This window comes from Dendropsophus ebraccatus, chromosome 2 (assembly GCF_027789765.1).
Source record: "Dendropsophus ebraccatus isolate aDenEbr1 chromosome 2, aDenEbr1.pat, whole genome shotgun sequence".
Classification (NCBI taxonomy): Eukaryota; Metazoa; Chordata; class Amphibia; order Anura; family Hylidae; genus Dendropsophus; species Dendropsophus ebraccatus.
The window spans coordinates 215,401,113-215,424,507 of record NC_091455.1 but is presented as its reverse complement, the minus strand read 5'-3'; the positions used below and the strand labels follow the sequence as shown (position 1 = coordinate 215,424,507).

Below are 23,395 nucleotides of genomic sequence, written 5' to 3'. Positions count from 1 at the left end.
AGGTTAGAGTAATAGAGCATAGAGTTATCAGGCTAGACTTATAGAGCATAGAGTTGTCAAGTTAGAGTTATAGAGCATATAGTTGTCAGGTTAGACTTATAGAGCCTATAGTTGTCAGGTTAGACTTATAGAGCCTATAGTTGTCAGGTTAGACTTATAGAGCATAGAGTTGTCAGGTTAGAGTTATAGAGCATAGAGTTGTCAGGTTAGACTTATAGAGCCTATAGTTGTCAGGTTAGACTTATAGAGCATAGAGTTGTCAGGTTAGACTTATACAGCATAGAGTTTTCAGGTTAGACTTATAGAGCATAGAGTTGTCAAGTTAGAGTTATAGAGCATATAGTTGTCAGGTTAGACTTATAGAGCATAGAGTTGTCAGGTTAGACTTATAGAGCATATAGTTGTCAGGTTAGACTTATAGAGCCTATAGTTGTCAGGTTAGACTTATACAGCATAGAGTTGTCAGGTTAGACTTATAGAGCATAGAGTTGTCAGGTTAGAGTTATAGAGCATATAGTTATCAGGTTAGACTTATAGAGCATAGAGTTGTCAGGTTAGACTTATAGAGCATAGAGTTGTCAGGTTAGACTTATAGAGTATATAGTTGTCAGGTTAGACTTGACAATGAGATGGATTAGAGGGTATTCCTATCTCCTGTCCATAGAATTGGAGACAAGCCGATCACTGGAGGTGAATCGTTAAATCGTTCGAATTTAAACGATAATCGTTCTGTGTAATTGCAAGCAACAATCGAAAAATCGTTCGTATGTCGTTGAACGTTGATATAGATCTGAACCTAAAATTATCGTTAATCGTTCACTAATCGTTCGCTGTAATTCCTCATTCGTTCGCTCACGTTCCGCGTTTTTTCACTAATCGTTCAGTGTAATTGCACATTGTCCATTGTTTTTCTGGGATCAGAAGGAATAAACGATCATAGTAACGATCATAACTAACGAATATCGTTCTGTGTAATATGGTAAACGATTTCAGGTTAACGATAAACAATCTCGTTTACGATCGTTTATCATTAGTCGTCAATCGTTAAAAATCGCTCCTTGTAATAGGACCCTTAGATTGCTGGTATTCGCCGGATACAACGGCCACCTTTCCCACAAGGCTCAGCGGTAACATCTGAACTCTAGATTCACCTTCCACAACGACGACATCTAAGATCACAGAGAGGTCTCACCGTTGTATCCATCCTGATTTACATCCCCGAGGTTTGCTATAGCGCTGCCGAATCTGGCAAACACCTCGGTCCCCTTCAGCAGATGGGCGTCTCGGAAGACCAGGGGGCTCTGCTGCAGGTAGAGGTAAACCTGGCCCACTTCCTTAGGGTTACTCTCAGATTCCCGGTCCATGTACAGCGGCGCCCCCACCAGGATATCATCTAAACTGCACAAGGGAAGGAAAAGAACCTGTTAAGGACACATTGTGGAGAGAAGTCCCCTGCTTTAGACTGAGGCCTAGTGTACACACAGGATGCCGCCTCCTAGATAAGAGACACATTGACCATTGTCCTAACCACCAAGACAAGACTATCCCAGTGGTCCTAATGGCCCATCTTCTACATCTGTGTTTGCTAGAATTGCAGTCTATGCCTTGTTACTCAGTGTACAGGAGCAGGGACACCTTACAGTCTATGCCTTGTTACTCAGTGTACAGGAGCAGGGACACCTTACAGTCTATGCCTTGTTACTCAGTGTACAGGAGCAGGGACACCCTACAATCTATGCCTTGTTACTCAGTGTACAGGAGCAGGGACACCTTACAGTCTATGCCTTGTTACTCAGTGTACAGGAGCAGGGACACCTTACAGTCTATGCCTTGTTACTCAGTGTACAGGAGCAGGGACACCCTACAGTCTATGCCTTGTTACTCAGTGTACAAGAGCAGGGACATCTTACAGTCTATGCCTTGTTACTCAGTGTATAGGAGCAGGGACACCCTACAGTCTATGCCTTGTTACTCAGTGTACAGGAGCAGGGACACCTTACAGTCTATGCCTTGTTACTCAGTCTACAGGAGCAGGGACACCTTACAGTCTATGCCTTGTTACTCAGTCTACAGGAGCAGGGACACCTTATAGTCTATGCCTTGTTACTCAGTGTACAAGAGCAGGGACACCTTACAGTCTATGCTTTATTACTCAGTGTATAGTAGCAGGGACACCCTACAGTCTATGCCTTGTTACTCAGTGTATAGGAGCAGGGACACCTTACAGTCTATACCTTGTTACTCAGTGTACAAGAGCAGGGACACCTTACAGTCTATGCTTTATTACTCAGTGTATAGTAGCAGGGACACCCTACAGTCTATGCCTTGTTACTCAGTGTATAGGAGCAGGGACACCTTACAGTCTATGCCTTGTTACTCAGTGTATAGGAGCAGGGACACCTTACAGTCTATGCCTTGTTACTCAGTGTACAGGAGACACCTTACAGTCTATGCCTTGTTACTCAGTGTACAGGAGCAGGGACACCTTACAGTCTATGCCTTGTTACTCAGTGTATAGGAGCAGGGACACCTTACAGTCTATGCCTTGTTACTCAGTGTATAGGAGCAGGGACACCTTACAGTCTATGCCTTGTTACTCAGTGTACAGGAGCAGGGACACCTTACAGTCTATGCCTTGTTACTCAGTGTATAGGAGCAGGGACACCCTACAGTCTATGCCTTGTTACTCAGTGTACAGGAGCAGGGACATCTTACAGTCTATGCCTTGTTACTCAGTGTATAGGAGCAGGGACACCTTACAGTCTATGCCTTGTTACTCAGTGTATAGTAGCAGGGACACCCTACAGTCTATGCCTTGTTACTCAGTGTATAGTAGCAGGGACACCTTACAGTCTATGCCTTGTTACTCAGTGTACAAGAGCAGGGACACCTTATAGTCTATGCCTTGTTACTCAGTGTACAAGAGCAGGGACACCTTACAGTCTATGCTTTATTACTCAGTGTATAGTAGCAGGGACACCCTACAGTCTATGCCTTGTTACTCAGTGTATAGGAGCAGGGACACCTTACAGTCTATGCCTTGTTACTCAGTGTATAGGAGCAGGGACACCTTACAGTCTATGCCTTGTTACTCAGTGTATAGTAGCAGGGACACCCTACAGTCTATGCCTTGTTACTCAGTGTATAGGAGCAGGGACACCTTACAGTCTATGCCTTGTTACTCAGTCTACAGGAGCAGGGACACCTTACAGTCTATGCCTTGTTACTCAGTGTATAGTAGCAGGGACACCCTACAGTCTATGCCTTGTTACTCAGTGTATAGGAGCAGGGACACCTTACAGTCTATGCCTTGTTACTCAGTGTATAGGAGCAGGGACACCTTACAGTCTATGCCTTGTTACTTAGTGTACAGGAGTTGGGACACCCTCAGGCTATGCCAGTGAACAGGAGCAGGGACACCATACCGTCTATGCCTTATTATTCAGTGTCCAGTAGAAGGGACACCCTAAAGTCTATGGTTTGTTACTCAGTGTAAGAGCAGGGACTTCCATCTTTGACAGGTGTCCCTACCCCTGTACATTCTAATTCACCCAATTTGATATCCAGAATGTTTAAATTCTGATGAATCCAAAATATTTGGGAAATTACGAGCCAATTTGCTCATCTCTATTGCAGCACCTCTGTGCAGTCTCACCACCCATTATATTCTAACCTACTATCCCATAAGGCTCTGCAGCGACTGTCCATTTCTGCGATGCATAATAGTCCTGGGTCCTAATTTAGTGAACGTGAGCGGCTCCTGGGTATTAGTTACACATCATAAATATTGACCATGAAGTGCATTAGTGAGGTGGGGAGTTCTGTGCAGTCACTGTGAGTTACCGTACACCATGCTCCTCTCCCCCGATGATGCATAGACTGCAATGGATGTAAATATAAAGGCCATTCACCTCCAGACAGCTTTATGGGTCGGCCATCACACGCACTGAATTCTCGGCTCATCACAGTATCAGTGATGTGTATATAACATGACAGGGACATATGCAGCAGCATAGAAATGTGTACACAGTCCGGGCCGCCATCTAATGATGACAGCATTGTGCGCAGCTATACAACATGATAAACACCCACACATACATGCATTCTATCTACTATGCAATATCATAGGGGGAGATAGGGGGATATTATTTACAGAAAGAATAAAATCCTCATGTATCTGAGCACCAGCCGCAGCGCTACTGACACAGACAGCTTCCCCAGTGTAATGTCTATTCTAATGGTAACATGTAATATATAGACATCAGGAGAGGCTGCAGCACTAGTGACACAGACAGCTCCCCCAGTGTAATGTCTATTCTAATGGTAACATGTAATATATAGACATCAGGGGAGGCTGCAGCACTAGTGACACAGACAGCTTCCCCCAGTGTAATGTCTATTCTAATGGTAACATGTATTATATAGGCGGCAGCACTAGTGACACAGACAGCTTCCCCCAGTGTAATGTCTATTCTAATGGTAACATGTATTATATAGACATCAGGGGAGGCTGCAGCACTAGTGATACAGACAGCTCCCCCAGTGTAATGTCTATTCTAATGGTAACATGTATTATATAGACATCAGGGGAGGCTGCAGTGCTACTGACACAGACAGCTTCTCCAGTGTAATGTCTATTCTAATGGTAACATGTATTATATAGACATCAGGGGAGGCTGCAGTGCTACTGACACAGACAGCTTCTCCAGTGTAATGTCTATTCTAATGGTAACATGTATTATATAGACATCAGGAGAGGCTGCAGTGCTACTGACACAGACAGCTTCTCCAGTGTAATGTCTATTCTAACGGTAACATGTAATATATAGACATTAGGGGAGGCTGCAGCACTAGTGACACAGACAGCTTCCCCCAGTGTAATGTCTATTCTAACGGTAACATGTATTATATAGAGATCAGGGGAGGCTGCAGCACTAGTGACACGGACAGCTCCCCCCAGTGTAATGTCTATTTAATGCTAACATGCATGGTAGGCTCAGTATTACTAGGGCAGCTGCATAGAGGTAACTGTGCTGGGACCAGGGCTTGTGCAACCATGCAGTTCCTGACACAGCCTTTGGTGGCAGCACGGGGGTCTGGGTCATCCCTTACTGCTTCCACTCAATGTGAAAAAATAAATAATTATTCACCCCTTTAATGCCCCATTAGTATCTGAGCTACAAACTTTGATCACTAACATTTTTTCCAGCCGGTGACATTGAGCAGATTACAAGACATAGCAGAGAATCATAAGCATAAAGCCGCGTATTTACTTTTTAAGGTGACACCAAATAGATTTCAGACAATGATCCTCCACGTGCCGTCTTAAAATGAAAAGGCAGCTAAGTGGCAAAATCAAATAGAAACACAATTTTTCATGGTGGTGATTACGAGCGGCCCAAACATTGAGAGGATAGTGTTAACATACCCATCGCTGTTTACATCTGACACGGCGACTGTATATCCGAAGTATGAAGCCATCTGGAAAGAGAGAAAGGGTTTAACAATAGCTCGGCCCCTTTGTGTAGCTCTGAACGTCCTGACATCAAACACGGCCTAATGGGGGAAGAATCTGTAAATATTCAGGATTGAGCTAAATTATTTAAACAATGAGCTGAACCATAACCGGCCCGGTGAACAAAGGCCGGAGTGGTAAACAAGGGTAACAAGGGCAAGGATGGGGAGACGTCCCTGCATCTCTATGGAGGAATCCTGAGAATAGAACCTGCCTTAAAGGGACATACTCCACATCTCCTCCTCTATCTGTTTGGGTTATGTGGTTGCACTGATTGTTTTTTAATTTTTCCTTTGTATAACGTTTTTCACAGGCCGGTATTGTGTTACACACAGCGGGCTGCCGCACATTTTCCTGGAGGTCTTCCTTACCGCCACCCTCCCATCTCCTTATCCAAACAACAGTCTGATAACTAAGGGAAGTTCTTGTCTGCTAGTCTTGTATAGGGATTTGTCTATAATTCCTATTATTATTAATATTGTTACCTATTCATACAGTTTCCTCCTGTTTGGTAGCATTTTAAAGGGTATTCACTTCTCCAAGAAAAAAAAAGCTTTTATTTGTTTAAAAAAGTTCTATAACTTTGTAATATATAGTGTTATTAAAGAATATAAATAAATAAAAAATAAATATATATATGCATATATATATATATATATATATATATATATATATATATATATATATATATGTCAAAACAGTACTGAACCACTAAACGCCGTAAAATGATATTACAAAGTAATCTATAGTGGACTGGGGATGCATAGTGGACTGGGGATGCATAGTGGACTGGGGATGCATAGTGGACTGGGGATGCATAGTGGACTGGGAATGCATAGTGGACTGGGAATGCATAGTGGACTGGGGATGCATAGTGGACTGGGGATGCATAGTGGACTGGGAATGCATAGTGGACTGGGGATGCATAGTGGACTGGGGATGCATAGTGGACTGGGGATGCATAGTGGACTGGGGATGCATAGTGGACTGGGGATGCATACTGGACTGGGGTTGCATAGTGGACTAGGGGTTGCATAGTGGACTGGGAATGCATAGTGGACTGGGAATGCATAGTGGACTGGGGATGCATAGTGGACTGGGAATGCATAGTGGACTGGGAATGCATAGTGGACTGGGGATGCATAGTGGACTGGGGATGCATAGTGGACTGGGGATGCATAGTGGACTGGGGATGCATACTGGACTGGGGTTGCATAGTGGACTAGGGGTTGCATAGTGGACTGGGAATGCATAGTGGACTGGGAATGCATAGTGGACTGGGGATGCATAGTGGACTGGGGATGCATAGTGGACTGGGGATGCATAGTGGACTGGGGATGCATAGTGGACTGGGGATGCATAGTGGACTGGGGATGCATAGTGGACTGGGGATGCATAGTGGACTGGGAATGCATAGTGGACTGGGAATGCATAGTGGACTGGGAATGCATAGTGGACTGGGGATGCATAGTGGACTGCGGTTGCATAGTGGACTGGGGATGCATAGTGGACTGAGGATGCATAGTGGACTGGGGATGCATAGTGGACTGGGGATGCATAGTGGACTGGGGATGCATAGTGAACTGGGGATGCATAGTGGACTGGGGATGCATAGTGGACTGGGGATGCATAGTGGACTGGGGTTGCATAGTGGACTGGGGTTGCATAGTGGACTGGGGATGCACAGTGGACTGGGGATGCATAGTGGACTGGGGTTGCATAGCGGACTGGGGATGCATAGCGGACTGGGGATGCATAGTGGACTGGGGTTGCATACTGGACTGGGGTTGCATAGTGGACTAGGGGTTGCATAGTGGACTGGGAATGCATAGTGGACTGGGAATGCATAGTGGACTGGGGATGCATAGTGGACTGGGAATGCATAGTGGACTGGGAATGCATAGTGGACTGGGGATGCATAGTGGACTGGGGATGCATAGTGGAGTGGGGATGCATAGTGGACTGGGGTTGCATAGTGGACTGGGGATGCATAGTGGAGTGGGGATGCATAGTGGACTGGGAATGCATAGTGGACTGGGAATGCATAGTGGACTGGGGATGCATAGTGGACTGGGGATGCATAGTGGACTGGGGATGCATAGTGGACTGGGGATGCATAGTGGACTGGGGATGCATAGTGGACTGGGGATGCATAGTGGACTGGGGATGCATAGTGGACTGGGGATGCATAGTGGACTGGGGATGCATAGTGGACTGGGAATGCATAGTGGACTGGGAATGCATAGTGGACTGGGGATGCATAGTGGACTGGGGTTGCATAGTGGACTGGGGATGCATAGTGGACTGAGGATGCATAGTGGACTGGGGATGCATAGTGGACTGGGGATGCATAGTGGACTGGGGATGCATAGTGGACTGGGGATGCATAGTGGACTGGGGTTGCATAGTGGACTGGGGATGCATAGTGGACTGGGGTTGCACAGTGGACTGGGGATGCATAGTGGACTGGGGTTGCATAGCGGACTGGGGATGCATAGTGGAGTGGGGATGCATAGTGGACTGGGGATGCATAGTGGAGTGGGGATGCATAGTGGACTGGGGATGCATAGTGGACTGGGGATGCATAGTGGAGTGGGGATGCATAGTGGACTGGGGATGCATAGTGGACTGGGGATGCATAGTGGACTGGGGATGCATAGTGGACTGGGGTTGCTCCCAGTTCAAGACATTACAATGTTCTTTAAAATCATATATCTTTCCCTATATAGGACTATGCAGCAAATATTCTATGTAATAAATACATACAATGACAAGTTCAGCCCATTTCCACCCTTTGTAAAATTACCTGATCACCTGTGAAATTGTGAATGTACGTCATGTCTGTAGAGTCAATGATGGTGACCTAGAAAAGAGATTGGCGTGTCAGACTAGACTGTTCTATAGGTGTATACAATATATATAAATGGCGTAACTACAGAAGTCGCTGTGATTGCAGCTGCAGCAGGGTCCACAAATCAGGGAATAATGTGTTTATTACAGTTCCAGTGACCAGCTGTAGGAGAATCCACCAGGAAGTGGGTAATTCTGCAGCACCATCACAGGTAAAAGGGGTCTTCTCAGCTGACAAAACTACCCCTCTGCATGCTCCAGGCCTGCTTTTACTTCCTTTTTTGGGTGGCGGTGGCACCTCCACAGTCATTGGCTGTTCTGGTCAGCAGCACTGTGCTCTTCTGCCCCCCTCTGCTGTTCTGTGTTGGGCTCTACTATGCCAATTCCAGTCCTGACAGCTCCACAGGGCTAGAAGCTGTCAGTGTGAGGATAGATTACTGCAGATAAAGTGGCCGAGCAGGAGAGCCAGTACATTTAGATCAGCGAGTGAATCATTAGCCTGGCCATCGCTGATAAAACAGAAAGGTGGTCGGGAACCTTGAACATGACAAACAGCTCAGAGAGCCCAGTAGCAGGGAGACAGTGCTAATAGGGTAAGTAGAACCAATATCAAAGTTTCTTAAGTTTTAATGAGTAACTGTTTTAGATATAGTTGTTGTGATGAGGACACACGCGTAGTTCTGTCCGCAATTGCAGAAAGAACATGGGACCAATATTTTTCAATGGCCCCATTTACACGTCCGTACGTGTGTGTGGGCCGCGATCTGTGCTGTAAAAACTAAAAAAAAAACACATGTTGTATTGTGGGCCGGGATTTGTGACCCAGATCGCTATGTCAAGGTAGCGCCAATGCAGTGTTCTATGAAGCACGGAGCAATACAGATGAACATTCGTAGTGTGGTCATTGGCTGCACCATAGACGTGTGACTGTTCCCCAAGTATTACACACAGGTTACATTAAAGGGGTACTCCAGTGGGGGAAAAAAATTATTTCAAATCAACTGGTTTTAGAAAGACAGAGGAGTCAGACAGGAAAGTATACACCACTTCCTGCAGGACATACAGCACCTGATAAGTACTTAAAGACTTGGAATTTTTATATAGAAGTAATTTATAGATCTGTACAACTTTCTGTCACCAGTTGGTTTAAAAGATTTTTTTTTTATTGCTGGAGTACCACTTTAAAAATCAAGGTGCTGTCCATGTAAAAGACACACCGCACAAACAAGAAAGTTTCCCTTCAATAACAGCGAACTGGAGAGTTATGGAAAATTATGCGGGGTTGAAACCCAAAGTATAAAAAGTATATAAAGTAGAACTTTTCATCTTACTAAGCACAAGAACAGTTTTCATAGTTCATTTTATATTATTTAAAAGTAAATGAAACAAATAAAAGACACAATAGAAACACATAAAAGACACAATAGAAACACATAAAAGACACAATAGAAACACATAAAAGACACAATAGATCTATAAATCTATAAACAACAGATATAATACAAAGGTAAAAGAAATAGTTACAACTGGAAAACCAACAATATATAATAATACACATAAAACAGTGTACTAAAGTAGGAAGATGAGGGTGGTACATACATATCCAAAGTTCTGCTCGCCTCTCGGGATTCCAGCCACCAACTCTGTCAGTACAATAAGAAGAAAATGAGGCGACTATAGGGGAAAGTATGGAGTATAGTGACAGTGACACAGCCTATGTATATAGCTATATAGCTCTATGGATGTGTATACAGCTTCCAGCTTGTTGTACATGAGACGTTATATTCTTTAATACTAAAGAGACAAGAACTTTGTACAGGAACCAAAACAAGAAAGCAGCGTATATGCATATATGTATGAGAAGACACATGGCAATGAGCTCAGCCGCTGCTGCAGTGTTACAAGGATCAAAGAACAATAAGGAAACCGCTGTCTAGAAAATATTCCAGATTTTCAGCAAAGTCACAATGATGGGTTTTGCTGCTATGTATAAACTGTGTCCCACAGATCATAACAAGTGTCTCTAAGGCCTCATGCACATGATGCAGAGAAAAAAAATTGGTACCATATGGTTGTGTAGATGTGTAGACAGTTACATTACTAGGGGTTACTGGTCACATAAGTGGCAATACACTAATACAATACTAGAGACAAGGAGCGGCATGATAGATCTATACAGAGCATACTTATATTTCCTAATCTTTTTACCATAGTGCTATCAATACCACATCACTCTATGATCATACTGACAATGACATGACTCTGCTAAGTCTGTCCCAGTCTAAACAGCCAAGCTAACAAATTATCTGCACAAGCTGTCAGCCTATTGGGTATGCGCTAAGTAATACAGCTTCTCCACTAGAGACAAGGGGCTGCTCTTAGAGCTCTATACAGGGAATAGTTACATTTCCTGGTCTCTGTAGTTCCATAGCGTTATCATTAGCACACAACCCTATCATCATAATGAAATGACTCTACAAAATCTATTCCAGTCTAAACAGCAAAGCTAACAAGTGATCTGCGCAAACTATGAGCCTAGTAGGTATGGTCTAAGTAATACAGCTCCTCCATTAGAGACAGATCTACACAGAGCAGTTTTGCTTCCTGGTCTTTTTAGTGCCTCAGCGCCATCATTAACACACAAATCTATAATCACATTGACATGACTCTGCTAAGCATGTCCCAATCTGAAGAGCAAAGCGTATTGTATGTTTGTAAGTCATATAGCTCTATACAGAGATCTATACAGTGCATAGTTATATTTCCTGGTCTCTGTAGTACCATGGCATCATCATTAACACATCACTCTATAATCACAATGACATGACTCTGCTAAGTCTGTCCCAGTCTAAACAAAAAGGCTTATTGTGTGCTCCAAGTAATCAGGGCCGTATTTGTCACTAGGCACCCGTGGTCCGGTGCCTAGGGCGGCGCCCTACGGGGGGCGGCACCTGCAGGGAACACTTTTTTTTATTATTTAAAAAAAAAAAAAAAAAAATCTTTGTAGGCACCGGCCCACGGGTGCCTAGTCCGCGCCGGGGAGGGGGGGGGGAGCGTCCGGGAGCAGGATCAGGATGGGCAGCAGGCAGGCTGGCTCCCTCCCCCTATGCAGCGCCAAGGTCCGGGGTCCGGGGCCGAGCTTCCGGCACACATAGCTTGACAGAGGCCGGAAGCTCACAGCTGCAGCCCCGCGATGCCCGATCTTCTCTCCTGCTCGGCGGCGCTCACGTGATGTGACGTCATCGCCGAGCAGGAGAGAAGATCCGGGACCGCGGGGCTGCAGCTGTGAGCTTCCGGCCTCTGTCAAGCTATGTGTGCCGGAAGCTCGGCCCCGGACCCCGCACCCCGCACCCCGCACCCCGGACCCCGGACCTCGGCACTACATGGGGGGAGGGAACCAGCCTGCCTTCCCATCCTGCTCCTGGCCGCCCGGTCTCTCCCCAGCCTCTCCCCTGCCCCCCCAGCCTCTCCCCTGCCCCCCCAGCCTCTCCCCTGCCCCCCCAGCCTCTCCCCTGCCCCCCCAGCCTCTCCCCTGCCCCCCCAGCCTCTCCCCTGCCCCCCCAGCCTCTCACCTGCCCCCCCAGCCTCTCCCCTGCCCCCCCAGCCTCTCCACCTAACCCCCAGCCTCTCCCCTGCCCCCCCAGCCTCTCCCCTGCCCCCCCAGCCTCTCCCCTGCCCCCCCAGCCTCTCCCCTGCCCCCCAGCCTCTCCACCTAACCCCCAGCCTCTCCCCTGCCCCCCAGCCTCTCCCCTGCCCCCCCAGCCTCTCCCCTGCCCCCCCAGCCTCTCCCCTGCCCCCCCAGCCTCTCACCTGCCCCCCAGCCTCTCCCCTGCCCCCCCAGCCTCTCCACCTAACCCCCAGCCTCTCCCCTGCCCCCCCAGCCTCTCCCCTGCCCCCCCAGCCTCTCACCTGCCCCCCAGCCTCTCCCCTGCCCCCCCCAGCCTCTCCACCTAACCCCCAGCCTCTCCCCTGCCCCCCCAGCCTCTCCCCTGCCCCCCCAGCCTCTCCCCTGCCCCCCCAGCCTCTCACCTGCCCCCCAGCCTCTCCCCTGCCCCCCCCAGCCTCTCCCCTGCCCCCCCAGCCTCTCCACCTAACCCCCAGCCTCTCCCCTGCCCCCCCAGCCTCTCCCCTGCCCCCCCAGCCTCTCCCCTGCCCCTCAGCCTCTCCCCTAACCATCAGCCTCTCACCTGCCCCCCAGCCTCTCCCCTGCCCCCCCCAGCCTCTCCACCTAACCCCCAGCCTCTCCCCTGCCCCCCCAGCCTCTCCCCTGCCCCCCCAGCCTCTCCCCTGCCCCCCCAGCCTCTCCCCTGCCCCCCCAGCCTCTCACCTGCCCCCCAGCCTCTCCCCTGCCCCCCCCCAGCCTCTCCCCTGCCCCCCCAGCCTCTCCACCTAACCCCCAGCCTCTCCCCTGCCCCCCCAGCCTCTCCCCTGCCCCCCCAGCCTCTCCCCTGCCCCCCCCGCCTCTCACCTGCCCCCCAGCCTCTCCCCTGCCCCCCCCCAGCCTCTCCCCTGCCCCCCCAGCCTCTCCCCTGCCCCCCCCAGCCTCTCACCTGCCCCCCAGCCTCTCCCCTGCCCCCCCCAGCCTCTCCCCCTGCCCCCCAGCCTCTCCACCTAACCCTCAGCCTCTCCCCTGCCCCCCCAGCCTCTCCCCCTAACCCTCAGCCTCTCCCCCTAACCCTCAGCCTCTCCCCTAACCCCCAGCCTCTCCCCTGCCCCCCCAGCCTCTCCCCTGCCCCCCCCAGCCTCTCCCCCTGCCCCCCCCAGCCTCTCCCCCTGCCCCCCAGCCTCTCCACCTAACCCCCAGCCTCTCCACCTAACCCCCAGCCTCTCCCCTGCCCCCCCCAGCCTCTCCCCCTGCCCCCCAGCCTCTCCACCTAACCCTCAGCCTCTCCCCTGCCCCCCCAGCCTCTCCCCTGCCCCCCCAGCCTCTCACCTGCCCCCCAGCCTCTCCCCTGCCCCCCCAGCCTCTCCACCTAACCCCCAGCCTCTCCACCTAACCCCCAGCCTCTCCCCTGCCCCCCCCAGCCTCTCCCCTGCCCCCCCCAGCCTCTCCACCTAACCCCCAGCCTCTCCCCTGCCCCCCCAGCCTCTCCCCTGCCCCCCCAGCCTCTCCCCTGCCCCCCCAGCCTCTCACCTGCCCCCCAGCCTCTCCCCTGCCCCCCCAGCCTCTCCACCTAACCCCCAGCCTCTCCCCTGCCCCCCCAGCCTCTCCCCTGCCCCCCCAGCCTCTCCCCTGCCCCCCCAGCCTCTCCCCTGCCCCCCCAGCCTCTCCCCTGCCCCCCAGCCTCTCCCCTGCCCCCCCCCAGCCTCTCCCCTGCCCCCCCAGCCTCTCCCCTGCCCCCCCAGCCTCTCCCCTGCCCCCCCAGCCTCTCACCTGCCCCCCAGCCTCTCCCCTGCCCCCCCCCAGCCTCTCCACCTAACCCCCAGCCTCTCCCCTGCCCCCCAGCCTCTCCCCTGCCCCCCCAGCCTCTCCCCTGCCCCCCCAGCCTCTCACCTGCCCCCCAGCCTCTCCCCTGCCCCCCCCAGCCTCTCCACCTAACCCCCAGCCTCTCCCCTGCCCCCCCCCCCTCTCCCCTGCCCCCCCAGCCTCTCCCCCGCCCCCCCAGCCTCTCACCTGCCCCCCAGCCTCTCCCCTGCCCCCCCAGCCTCTCCACCTAACCCCCAGCCTCTCCCCTGCCCCCCCAGCCTCTCCCCTGCCCCCCCAGCCTCTCCCCTGCCCCCCCAGCCTCTCCCCTGCCCCCCAGCCTCTCCCCTGCCCCCCCCCAGCCTCTCCCCTGCCCCCCCAGCCTCTCCCCTGCCCCCCCAGCCTCTCCCCTGCCCCCCCAGCCTCTCACCTGCCCCCCAGCCTCTCCCCTGCCCCCCCCAGCCTCTCCCCCTGCCCCCCAGCCTCTCCACCTAACCCTCAGCCTCTCCCCTGCCCCCCCAGCCTCTCCCCCTAACCCTCAGCCTCTCCCCTAACCCCCAGCCTCTCCCCTGCCCCCCCAGCCTCTCCCCTGCCCCCCCCAGCCTCTCCCCCTGCCCCCCAGCCTCTCCACCTAACCCCCAGCCTCTCCACCTAACCCCCAGCCTCTCCCCTGCCCCCCCCAGCCTCTCCCCCTGCCCCCCAGCCTCTCCACCTAACCCCCAGCCTCTCCACCTAACCCCCAGCCTCTCCCCTGCCCCCCCAGCCTCTCCACCTAACCCCCAGCCTCTCCCCTGCCCCCAGCCTCTCCACCTAACCCTCAGCCTCTCCCCTGCCCCCCCCCCCAGCCTCTCCCCTGCCCCCCCAGCCTCTCCCCTGCCCCCAGCCTCTCCACCTACCCCTCAGCCTCTCCCCTGCCCCCCCCCAGCCTCTCCCCTGCCCCCCCAGCCTCTCCACCTAACCCCCAGCCTCTCCCCTGCCCCCAGCCTCTCCCCTGCCCCCCCAGACTCTCCTCTGCCCCCAGCCTCTCCCCCTAACCCCCAGCCTCTCCCCTGACCCCAGCCTCTCCCCTGCCCCCCCAGCCTCTCCCCCTAACCCCCAGCCTCTCCCCCTAACCCTCAGCCTCTCCCCTGCCCCCAGCCTCTCCCCTGCCCCCCCCAGCCTCTCCCCCTAACCCTCAGCCTCTCCCCTAACCCCCAGCCTCTCCCCTGCCCCCCCCAGCCTCTCCCCCTAACCCTCAGCCTCTCCCCCTAACCCTCAGCCTCTCCCCCTAACCCTCAGCCTCTCCCCTGCCCCCCCCCAGCCTCTCCCCCTAACCCTCAGCCTCTCCCCTAACCCCCAGCCTCTCCCCTGCCCCCCCCAGCCTCTCCCCCTAACCCTCAGCCTCTCCCCCTAACCCTCAGCCTCTCCCCTGCCCCCCCCCAGCCTCTCCCCCTAAACCTCAGCCTCTCCCCTAACCCCCAGCCTCTCCCCTGCCCCCCCCAGCCTCTCCCCCTAACCCTCAGCCTCTCCCCCTAACCCTCAGCCTCTCCCCTGCCCCCCAGCCTCTCCCCTGCCCCCCCCCAGCCTCTCCACCTAACCCTCAGCGTCTCCCCTGACCCCAGCCTTCATGATGCTGCGCCATATGGAGAAGAAAGCAAAAAGTGAGCGACGGCAATTTGAGAAGACGTCACCTGTGAGTCATTAGTAACTGCACTGTAATCACTTCTATAGTGTGCAGAGCCTGTGTACCATTGGGGTCTCAATGGGTCAGTGTATTTGCGGTAGTGTACTGACACAGCCCTGCGGTCACTACAGTACACTAGCGCAAACTTTTAAACTAGGACCCAACTACAAGATCTGCAGGCACTACAGCTCCCAGCATATCCTGAGGGCTGCAGACTGTCAGTAAATGCTGGGAGTTGTAGTGCCTGCAGCTGTTGTAGTTGGGTCCTAGGTGCATTATACACTGGAGGCGTTGTGGGAGATCAGTGTGTGGAAGTGACACCAGAACATCACTAATAGGGATAGAACAAAAACATCTCCCCCTATCCCCTATTAGTGATGTTCTGGGGTCACTTCCCTGCACTGAGCCCCCACAGACCTATGTATTCTGATTTCCCACAACGCCTCCAGGACCCAACTACAACAGCTGCATGCACTACAACTCCCAGAACAGTCTGCAGCCCTCAGGATATGCTGGGAGTTATAGTGCCTGCAGCTGCTGTAGTTGGGTCCTAGGTGCATCATACACTGGATGCTTTGTGGCATATCAGAATACATAGATCTGTGGGGGCTCAGTGCAGGGAAGTGACCCCAGAACATCACTAATAGGGATAGGGGGAGATGTTTTTGTTCTATCCCCTATTAGTGATGTTCTGGGGTCACTTCCCAGCACTGAGCCACCACAGATCTCTTTATTCTTATGTGCCACAAAGCATCCAGTGTATAATGCACCTAGGACCCAACTACAACAGCTGCAGGCACTACAACTCCCAGCATGTACTGACAGTCTGCGGCCCTCAGGATATGCTGGGAGTTATAGTACAGCACTACAATCCTCTGATAGCTGCCGCTGTAGACAGATGTATTACTGGACCTTCAGGGCTGATGGTTGTCACCCACAGATTGCAGCCACCAGGAGCCTCTGCACACAGTGATTTATTACAGGGTTGTCCTCTCAGAGACTACAACTCCCAGCATACCCTGAGAGCTGTATAAATGGAGGGTGTTCTGAGATTTGTCACAGATACAGATGAATTCAGGAAAGGAGCGGGTCAGCATGTCGTGTCTCACTGGTTGTATATTGGTGGGCCCCAGGTCCCCCAGTCCCACACTGGACAGAACCGATCCCCAAACTAAGACGTCCCCGGCCTCCTTCCTCCCTCCATTACGTCTGTTTGATGAGAACAGCGGGCATCAAGCAGAGCAACACCCAAGTGCCAGGGTATATACCATGCATGTACAGCAACGTGTGGGGGGGGGGGGCGCCTCTGCGTGCAAAGTGCCTAGGGCAGCATGAACTCTAAATGCAGGCCTGCAAGTAATACAGCTCCTCCTGAGGAGACAGGGAGCGGCATGAGAAATCCGTACAAAGCAGTTTTGTTTCCTGGTCTCTGTAGTACCATAGTGCAAATAATCACAATGACACGGCTCTAAGGGCCCTATTCCACCGGATGATATCATTTGCATAATCGTTAACGATTAACGATCTCAAACTACCGCTATTGCAAAAGACCTGAAAACGTTCATTTATTTCCATGGAACGATAATCGTATGTAATGATCGTATTTGCAATCGTTTTTTCTTCGCTATTTCTTCACTATTGCGTTCGTATCTACTGCGAACCACTGAATGACGTCTTATTCAATGCGAACGATTTGTGAACGTTTTGCGAATGAGCAACGATAAAAATAGGTCCAGGTCTTATAAAGCGATCAACGATTTCTTGTTCGGTCATTAATCGTTAACTGCATTTCAACCGAACGATTATCGTTTAGATTCGAACGATTTAACGATAATCTGAACGATAATCATGCGGTGGATATAGGGCCCTAAGTCTGTCCCAGTATAAACAGCAAAATGGTGCCAAGGATCAAGGTAACAGACATACCCTCCTCCTCGGCGCCCCGTGTACAATAGAGATATATCAGCAGGTTAGATCTGTCTAACATGCTGAGAGTTATATGTAATGAGACATCTGATATAAACAATGTGTAATCTCCTGGTGCTGCGTTCCCTGTATATAAGAGTCGCAATGTCCAGACTATATCTGTAACTGCACAATCACATTGGTTTTATTGGTTTCTCTATTGGCTTCTTCACGTGGGTGACCGCATCTCTGCTTCTCATTACCGCTATATATGACTGGCAGCAGCAGCAGCAGCGCGGTGTTATACTCCCAGCCTGTGGTTAGGTCCTCCGTCTGCTTCATCTGTCTATAGTCTGTATATACATGTACACAGACTCCACTATCTGCCCAGCGCTACTGGAAGCCATCAAGTGCCGGGACTCACAAACAGGAACCAGAGACGGCAGGAGATAATGCCGGAATATAGACGTCCATTATAAAAGGTGGTGGAAATTATAAAAAATAATGAGGGGGGGGGGGGGGGGCAGTGTCGAATATAGCAATCATACTGAATGGAAACAATGGGGCCAATTCTCGCATGGGCCTGTGGAGGACTCACTGTCGGATACATCCATTGGGCTGATGGCTCTCTCTCCTGATCCCCCTATACACATGCACACCTGGCTTGGCTGAGCGGGCATCAATTTACAATAGGGAGATAGGTCACCTTTAGAAAAAGTATTGGGTTGTGTACATCTAACTTGCCAGACAGTTTTCTCACCTGTCATATGTCATCAGGGGGGCACCATACACATTAGATCGTCATCTGATTCTGCAGAAATCTATGTGTTGGGCTGACAATCTAATTGTGTATGGCCAGATTAAAGAGGCACTCTAGGGGGAAAAAATCTTTTAAATCAACTGGTGTCAGAAACTTATAGAGATTTGTAAATTACTTCTTTTTAAAAATTTCCAGTCCTTATCAGCTGCTGTATGTCCTGCAGGAAGTGGTGTATTCTCTCCAGTCTGACGCAGTGCTCTCTGCTGCCACCTCTGTCCATGTCAGGAACCGTCCAGAGCAGCAGCAAATCCCCATAGAAAACCTCTCCTGCTCTGGACAGTTCCTGACATGGACAGAGGTGGCAGCAGAGAGCACTGTGTCAGACGGGAGGAAATACACCACTTCCTGCAGGACATACAGCAGCTGATAAGTACTGGAAGACTAAATATTTTGAAATAGAAGTAAACAAAAAATCTGTATAACTTTATGGCACCAGTTGATTTGAAAGAAAATAATTTCCCTTTAAGGATCTGCTTTAATATGCTTCTAAAACCAGGCATCCCCTTTAAGCATTAGACTAATAGCTGGAGGGTTTCAGACTTTTAATTCAGTATAACAAGATCAGAAAACTGTGAAACACGCCTGACTATCATAACATAGAGCACATGGGAATCACACGGCCTCCAATGCACTGACATAACTCCTGCTCTGACACACATCCCAGCAGTTTCCTTGGCCGTTTCCTTATGGCCGTGCCCTCGTGCAGCAGTAAGAATAACTCTGAGATCTGACAAAGAGCTCATGAGGACGGCTGCTCCAGAGGAAGTCTATATCCAAAACACACTCAATCAATGTGATCCGCCATCAGAAACAGCTTGTTATGGGGTGGAAGTGGCAGCGGCCGGGCCTTTCATCTACAGCTCTGAGACCCTCCCCACATGCAGACAGGTTGGGGGACAGCTGGTTCCTGTTAGAGCGGTTCCTGCCCCCCCCCCCCCCAGTCTACATGTTCTGTCCCATCTCAAACTAAAAAACGCCAGGTTCTCATTTTTGTAAATCGTCAATAAAACGGTGAAAAAATCTGAACATAAAAATAAAATCCAATCTGTTCTAAAAATTAAAGTACTTGTTTGCTTTAAAGGGGTACTCCGGCAAAAATCTTTTTCTTGTAAATCAACTGGTTTCAGAATGTTACATAGATTCGTGAATTACTTCTATTTAAAAATATCCAGTCTTCCAGTACTTATCAGCTGCTGCATGTCCTGCAAGAAGTAGTTTATTCTCTCCAGTCTGACACAGTGCTCTCTGCTGCCACCTCTGTCCATGTCACGAACTGTCCAGAGCAGCAGAGGTTTTTTATGGGGATTTGCTGCTGCTCTGGACAGTTCCTGACATGGACAGAGGTGGCAGCAGAGAGCACTGTGAGAGAGAGACTGGAGAGATTACAGCACTTCCTGCAGGACAAACAGCAGCTGATAAGCACAGGAAGACTGGAGAGAAATGAATACACCACCTCCTGCAGGACATACAGCAGCTGATAAGTACTGGAAGACTGGAGATTTTTAAATAGTAGTAAATTACAAATCTATATAAATTTCTGATACCAAAAGAAAGAAAAATTCCCCTTTAATAGAAGAAATATTGTTTCAGGACCCTTTACTAACGTAGATAATGCACCAAGTGAATTTTTCATGCTACATAATCTAAATAAGGAGGATAACGTAGAAACTGTATTTTTAATATTCTATTATATTATAATAGTAATTCTAATATGTTTTGGAGGGTGATACAGATGATACATTGCAGTAATATAGCACCATCTCTGCTGCAATAGGAGGAAACACGACAGGTCCAGTCTGGCTGTTCTTGGTTGCGGAGATATTCCTGAGGTCCCTGAACCATCCGGCCCCCCATCCCACCTTCTGCCTCTGCTGGTAATGGCAGCCAAGCTTTAATATTTAATGGTCTGATAGCAGAGACCAGAGATCCATCCCTGACACTGTACAAAGCTCCCGGCTCCGAGGAGAACCCTAATGCACTCAGCTCTGTGGTCTGAGGTTAGTACATTACCTTGCTGAGAATCGCCTGTAAACTCTCCCACGGCCACTGAATACCCTGTTAAGGACAATTAAGAAGAGATACAAAATCAATTCAGTATTACAGAACACATCATGATACAGGCATAATAAACCAGCACAGAAAACATGGATGGCGCCAGGAAAGGTCTTGCATAGTATAACACAGTACACGATGCTGCATACAATAATATAAGGAAAGTTCTACAGGACAGTATAGGCTACAAGGTGCCCACAGGTTGTAATTTTCACTTTAAAGGGGACTTGAAGCCAAATTTTTTTGCAAATTAACTGGTTGCCAGAATACTCCTTTAAGTGTAGCATTTAAAGTACTGATAGGTTTCATTTTTTACTTTTAAAGGAATCAGTCACTAGGTTTATTCTGCATCAACTAGTGCTATAAATGCTGAACAGATCGCTGTATTACTGACATCATTCTGTTCAGCCGTTCTCCTAATATGCAGGAGAATAGGATTCTTGCCACACCCCTTCCCCCGCCCTCCAGCTGATGATTGACAGCTGATTGCCTATACACAGCATGGATAGATAACTGCTAATCAGCAGCTGGTGGGCGGAGTTTTTTGCTTCTCATGAATATCCAGGACTACTGAGCTCATGCACATGGAGAGCGTATGTAGTGAATATGATTTATTGCATGGAGAGCTAAGTCTTGAAAACATGGAGCAGATGGGGACCGAGTGCAAGAAACAAGCCGGAATCTGATGCTACAAACACACAATGACTATACCATAAAAAATTGTACAGATTATAACGCGAGCTGACACGGTACAGGAAGGTTACAGTGCCGCCATAATCATCTCATTATGTACAAGTGAATGGTTGCAATTAGTCCTATTACAATCCATTATAAATGGCCACATCACAACAGGCCTCACATTCTGCTCTAACAACCAGATGAGAGGGAGGGAAGCCATAGATTACACAGTAAGCAGTGTCTCCTCTATGTATATATGGAAGACAATTACCCCCGGAGATATTTTATCGCCAACCGGAACCGGTGCGCGGCCAATGAGAAGCCACAATGCTGATTACACATGTAAACACGTAGAACGCATCGGGCCCATCAGCCCCAATGCACGGGTATACACCAGACATAAGGAAGGCTAGGCCTGTTTACCATACGGAACAGGGCGGATTATATTATACGTTGTCTAATTTCTACCTTAGCTCCTATAATGGCAGGTTTATAGCGACAGTGGAGCGGAGACACATGGCCGGTCACTGTGGTCTGCCGGGAGACAATATGACTGCCTACCCCCCATTCCATTCAGAAATTACTCTGAAAATTAAAAGGAAGGAATTATGGGGCTGATTGTCGGGACGATTGCTGCAATGATTATCCCATAATCCCATTTTATCCTACAGTACAAAAAATGTAAAAGTTCATAACTCGTCCACGTCACCGGCACACTACATAGAGCGTAAACCGCTCCACTTGGGACTGAGCTGCACTGAGCTGCAGTACCAGACATGGCCACTACTAAAAGTATGGAGCTGTGCCTGGTAACCAAGCCTCCAATCAGCTGATGGGCTTTGGTTCTAAGATCAAGACCTCCATCACTCTGATTTATAGGACATCAACTCTATAGTCCTGGAGAACCTGACTTGGGTCTTTCAATTTTGAAAAATCATGGCACTCCGTGTAATAGGAGCCACCAACTTCAATGGGCAATCCAGGTGATCTAAGTATGGTCTAGGTGGCCCCTCCCGCTCTGTGTCTCTGCGTGTAATAGGACAGGCAACGACCAGCAAATGAGGGGGAAGAGAGTGCCGAGCAGACAGGTTGGTGCTCACTTCCCCCTCAATAAGGAGTCACTTCTAGCATTGTCTACAAGCCTCCGCACAGTGGACCCCGCGTGTCCTCCGGAGGTGAAGGAATTAATTTCCTCTCTATAGATGGGAGGACGCTCTGTATATTTTCAGTGTTAATAAACATTGGGTTGCGTCTCTGCGAGAGATTATCTCCGACATGAAACTATCTCCTCCTCTATAAATAAACCTCATTGTAAAGATCAGAACAGAAGACTTCACAGAAGGGAGGAGCGGAGTGGACGGCATCCTGTTTATACACTGGGATAAGTCCTATAGATTCTAGTATTTTACTGCCTCCCATTAGTCACATCTCTGAGATGATTCCCACCGGGCCAAGTGCTATAGAAGGTAGAAAGACCCAGGGTAAGGGTTCATCATACTCATCCTCCATGTAAGGGCCCCCGTCTATATGCTAATAGGCAAATGGACATCACAGGGGGAGTCCGGAAGACATGGACCCCCCATCCCCTCTATACATGGTCTGAAAGTCCAGCTATACTTCCCATAGTGCTCCGGGAAAAATCATTGGGCAGAGGTGACTTCCCCTAGGACCTGGGCTAGAGAAGTAGGATGCGTCTCAGTCAACTAACCAAGTCGCTTTATTGGTCCAACAATTATGTAACCCAATGGTTCCTCCATTCTGTAATATAACTAATTATAATTTTAAACAATTCCAAGAAATCGCCAACTGTTGTCTATTTTTAATGACAAGTAGAGAGTAGTGTTTAGCGGAGATGCCAGGCTGTTCAGGTTTGGCAACGTTCTCCAAACCCAAACACTCGGCATTTGACTCTCAGTGTCTGGAGAAGTTGGGTGCCATAGGGGAGTCAAATGCACAGCATTCGAGTTCGGAGAATGTTGTTGACAAACTCGAACATTTACGCAAAAGCCCAGCAACATTGGTCCCATAGAGGAGCCAGGAGAGGAGGAGCTAAATGTTACTGGGCTTTTGCAGCCCTGGAAACAACATCCTCTGGGCTTTACCTCCTAATCAGCGCTGGAGTGACGGATTGAAATAAGAGTTATACCTCTTGATTCAGGGTAAGAAGCCCTATTATACACTGTCTACTTCAGTCAGCAAAAAGTAGACTCCACCTTTGTAGCACAGAGCTCCGTGTCTGTTAGGTCTTCCACTGAAGCCCAGATCCCTGTAGACTACAGTCAGTCTCAACACCAAGACCCTGAATGTCAACAGTTACGGCCCATCTGAACTTCACTTGACTGAACTTGTGTAAAGTCTTGTGTGTTCTGTTGTTGGTGCTGAAGATTGCATATTGGGCTAGAGACTGCATATTGGGCTAGAGACTGCATATTGGGCTAGAGACTGCATATTGGGCTAGAGATTGCATATTGGGCTAGAGATTGCATATTGGGCTACAGACTGCATATT

The 23,395-nt window shown here is 49.8% G+C and overlaps 1 protein-coding gene across 1 annotated transcript in view; it reads right to left on the bottom strand.

The window, feature by feature from the left end:
* The window catches only part of ITGA8 (integrin subunit alpha 8), a 133,586-nt gene that overhangs the window by 71,910 nt on the left and 38,281 nt on the right, over positions 1–23,395 (bottom strand). The window contains exons 8-12 of the mRNA XM_069959473.1: positions 20,168–20,212; positions 9,965–10,008; positions 8,322–8,378; positions 5,429–5,481; positions 1,193–1,398 (exon numbers count right to left, since the gene is read on the bottom strand). Coding sequence (XP_069815574.1) covers positions 1,193–1,398; positions 5,429–5,481; positions 8,322–8,378; positions 9,965–10,008; positions 20,168–20,212 — 405 coding nt within the window. The remainder of the gene's footprint in view (positions 1–1,192; positions 1,399–5,428; positions 5,482–8,321; positions 8,379–9,964; positions 10,009–20,167; positions 20,213–23,395) is intronic.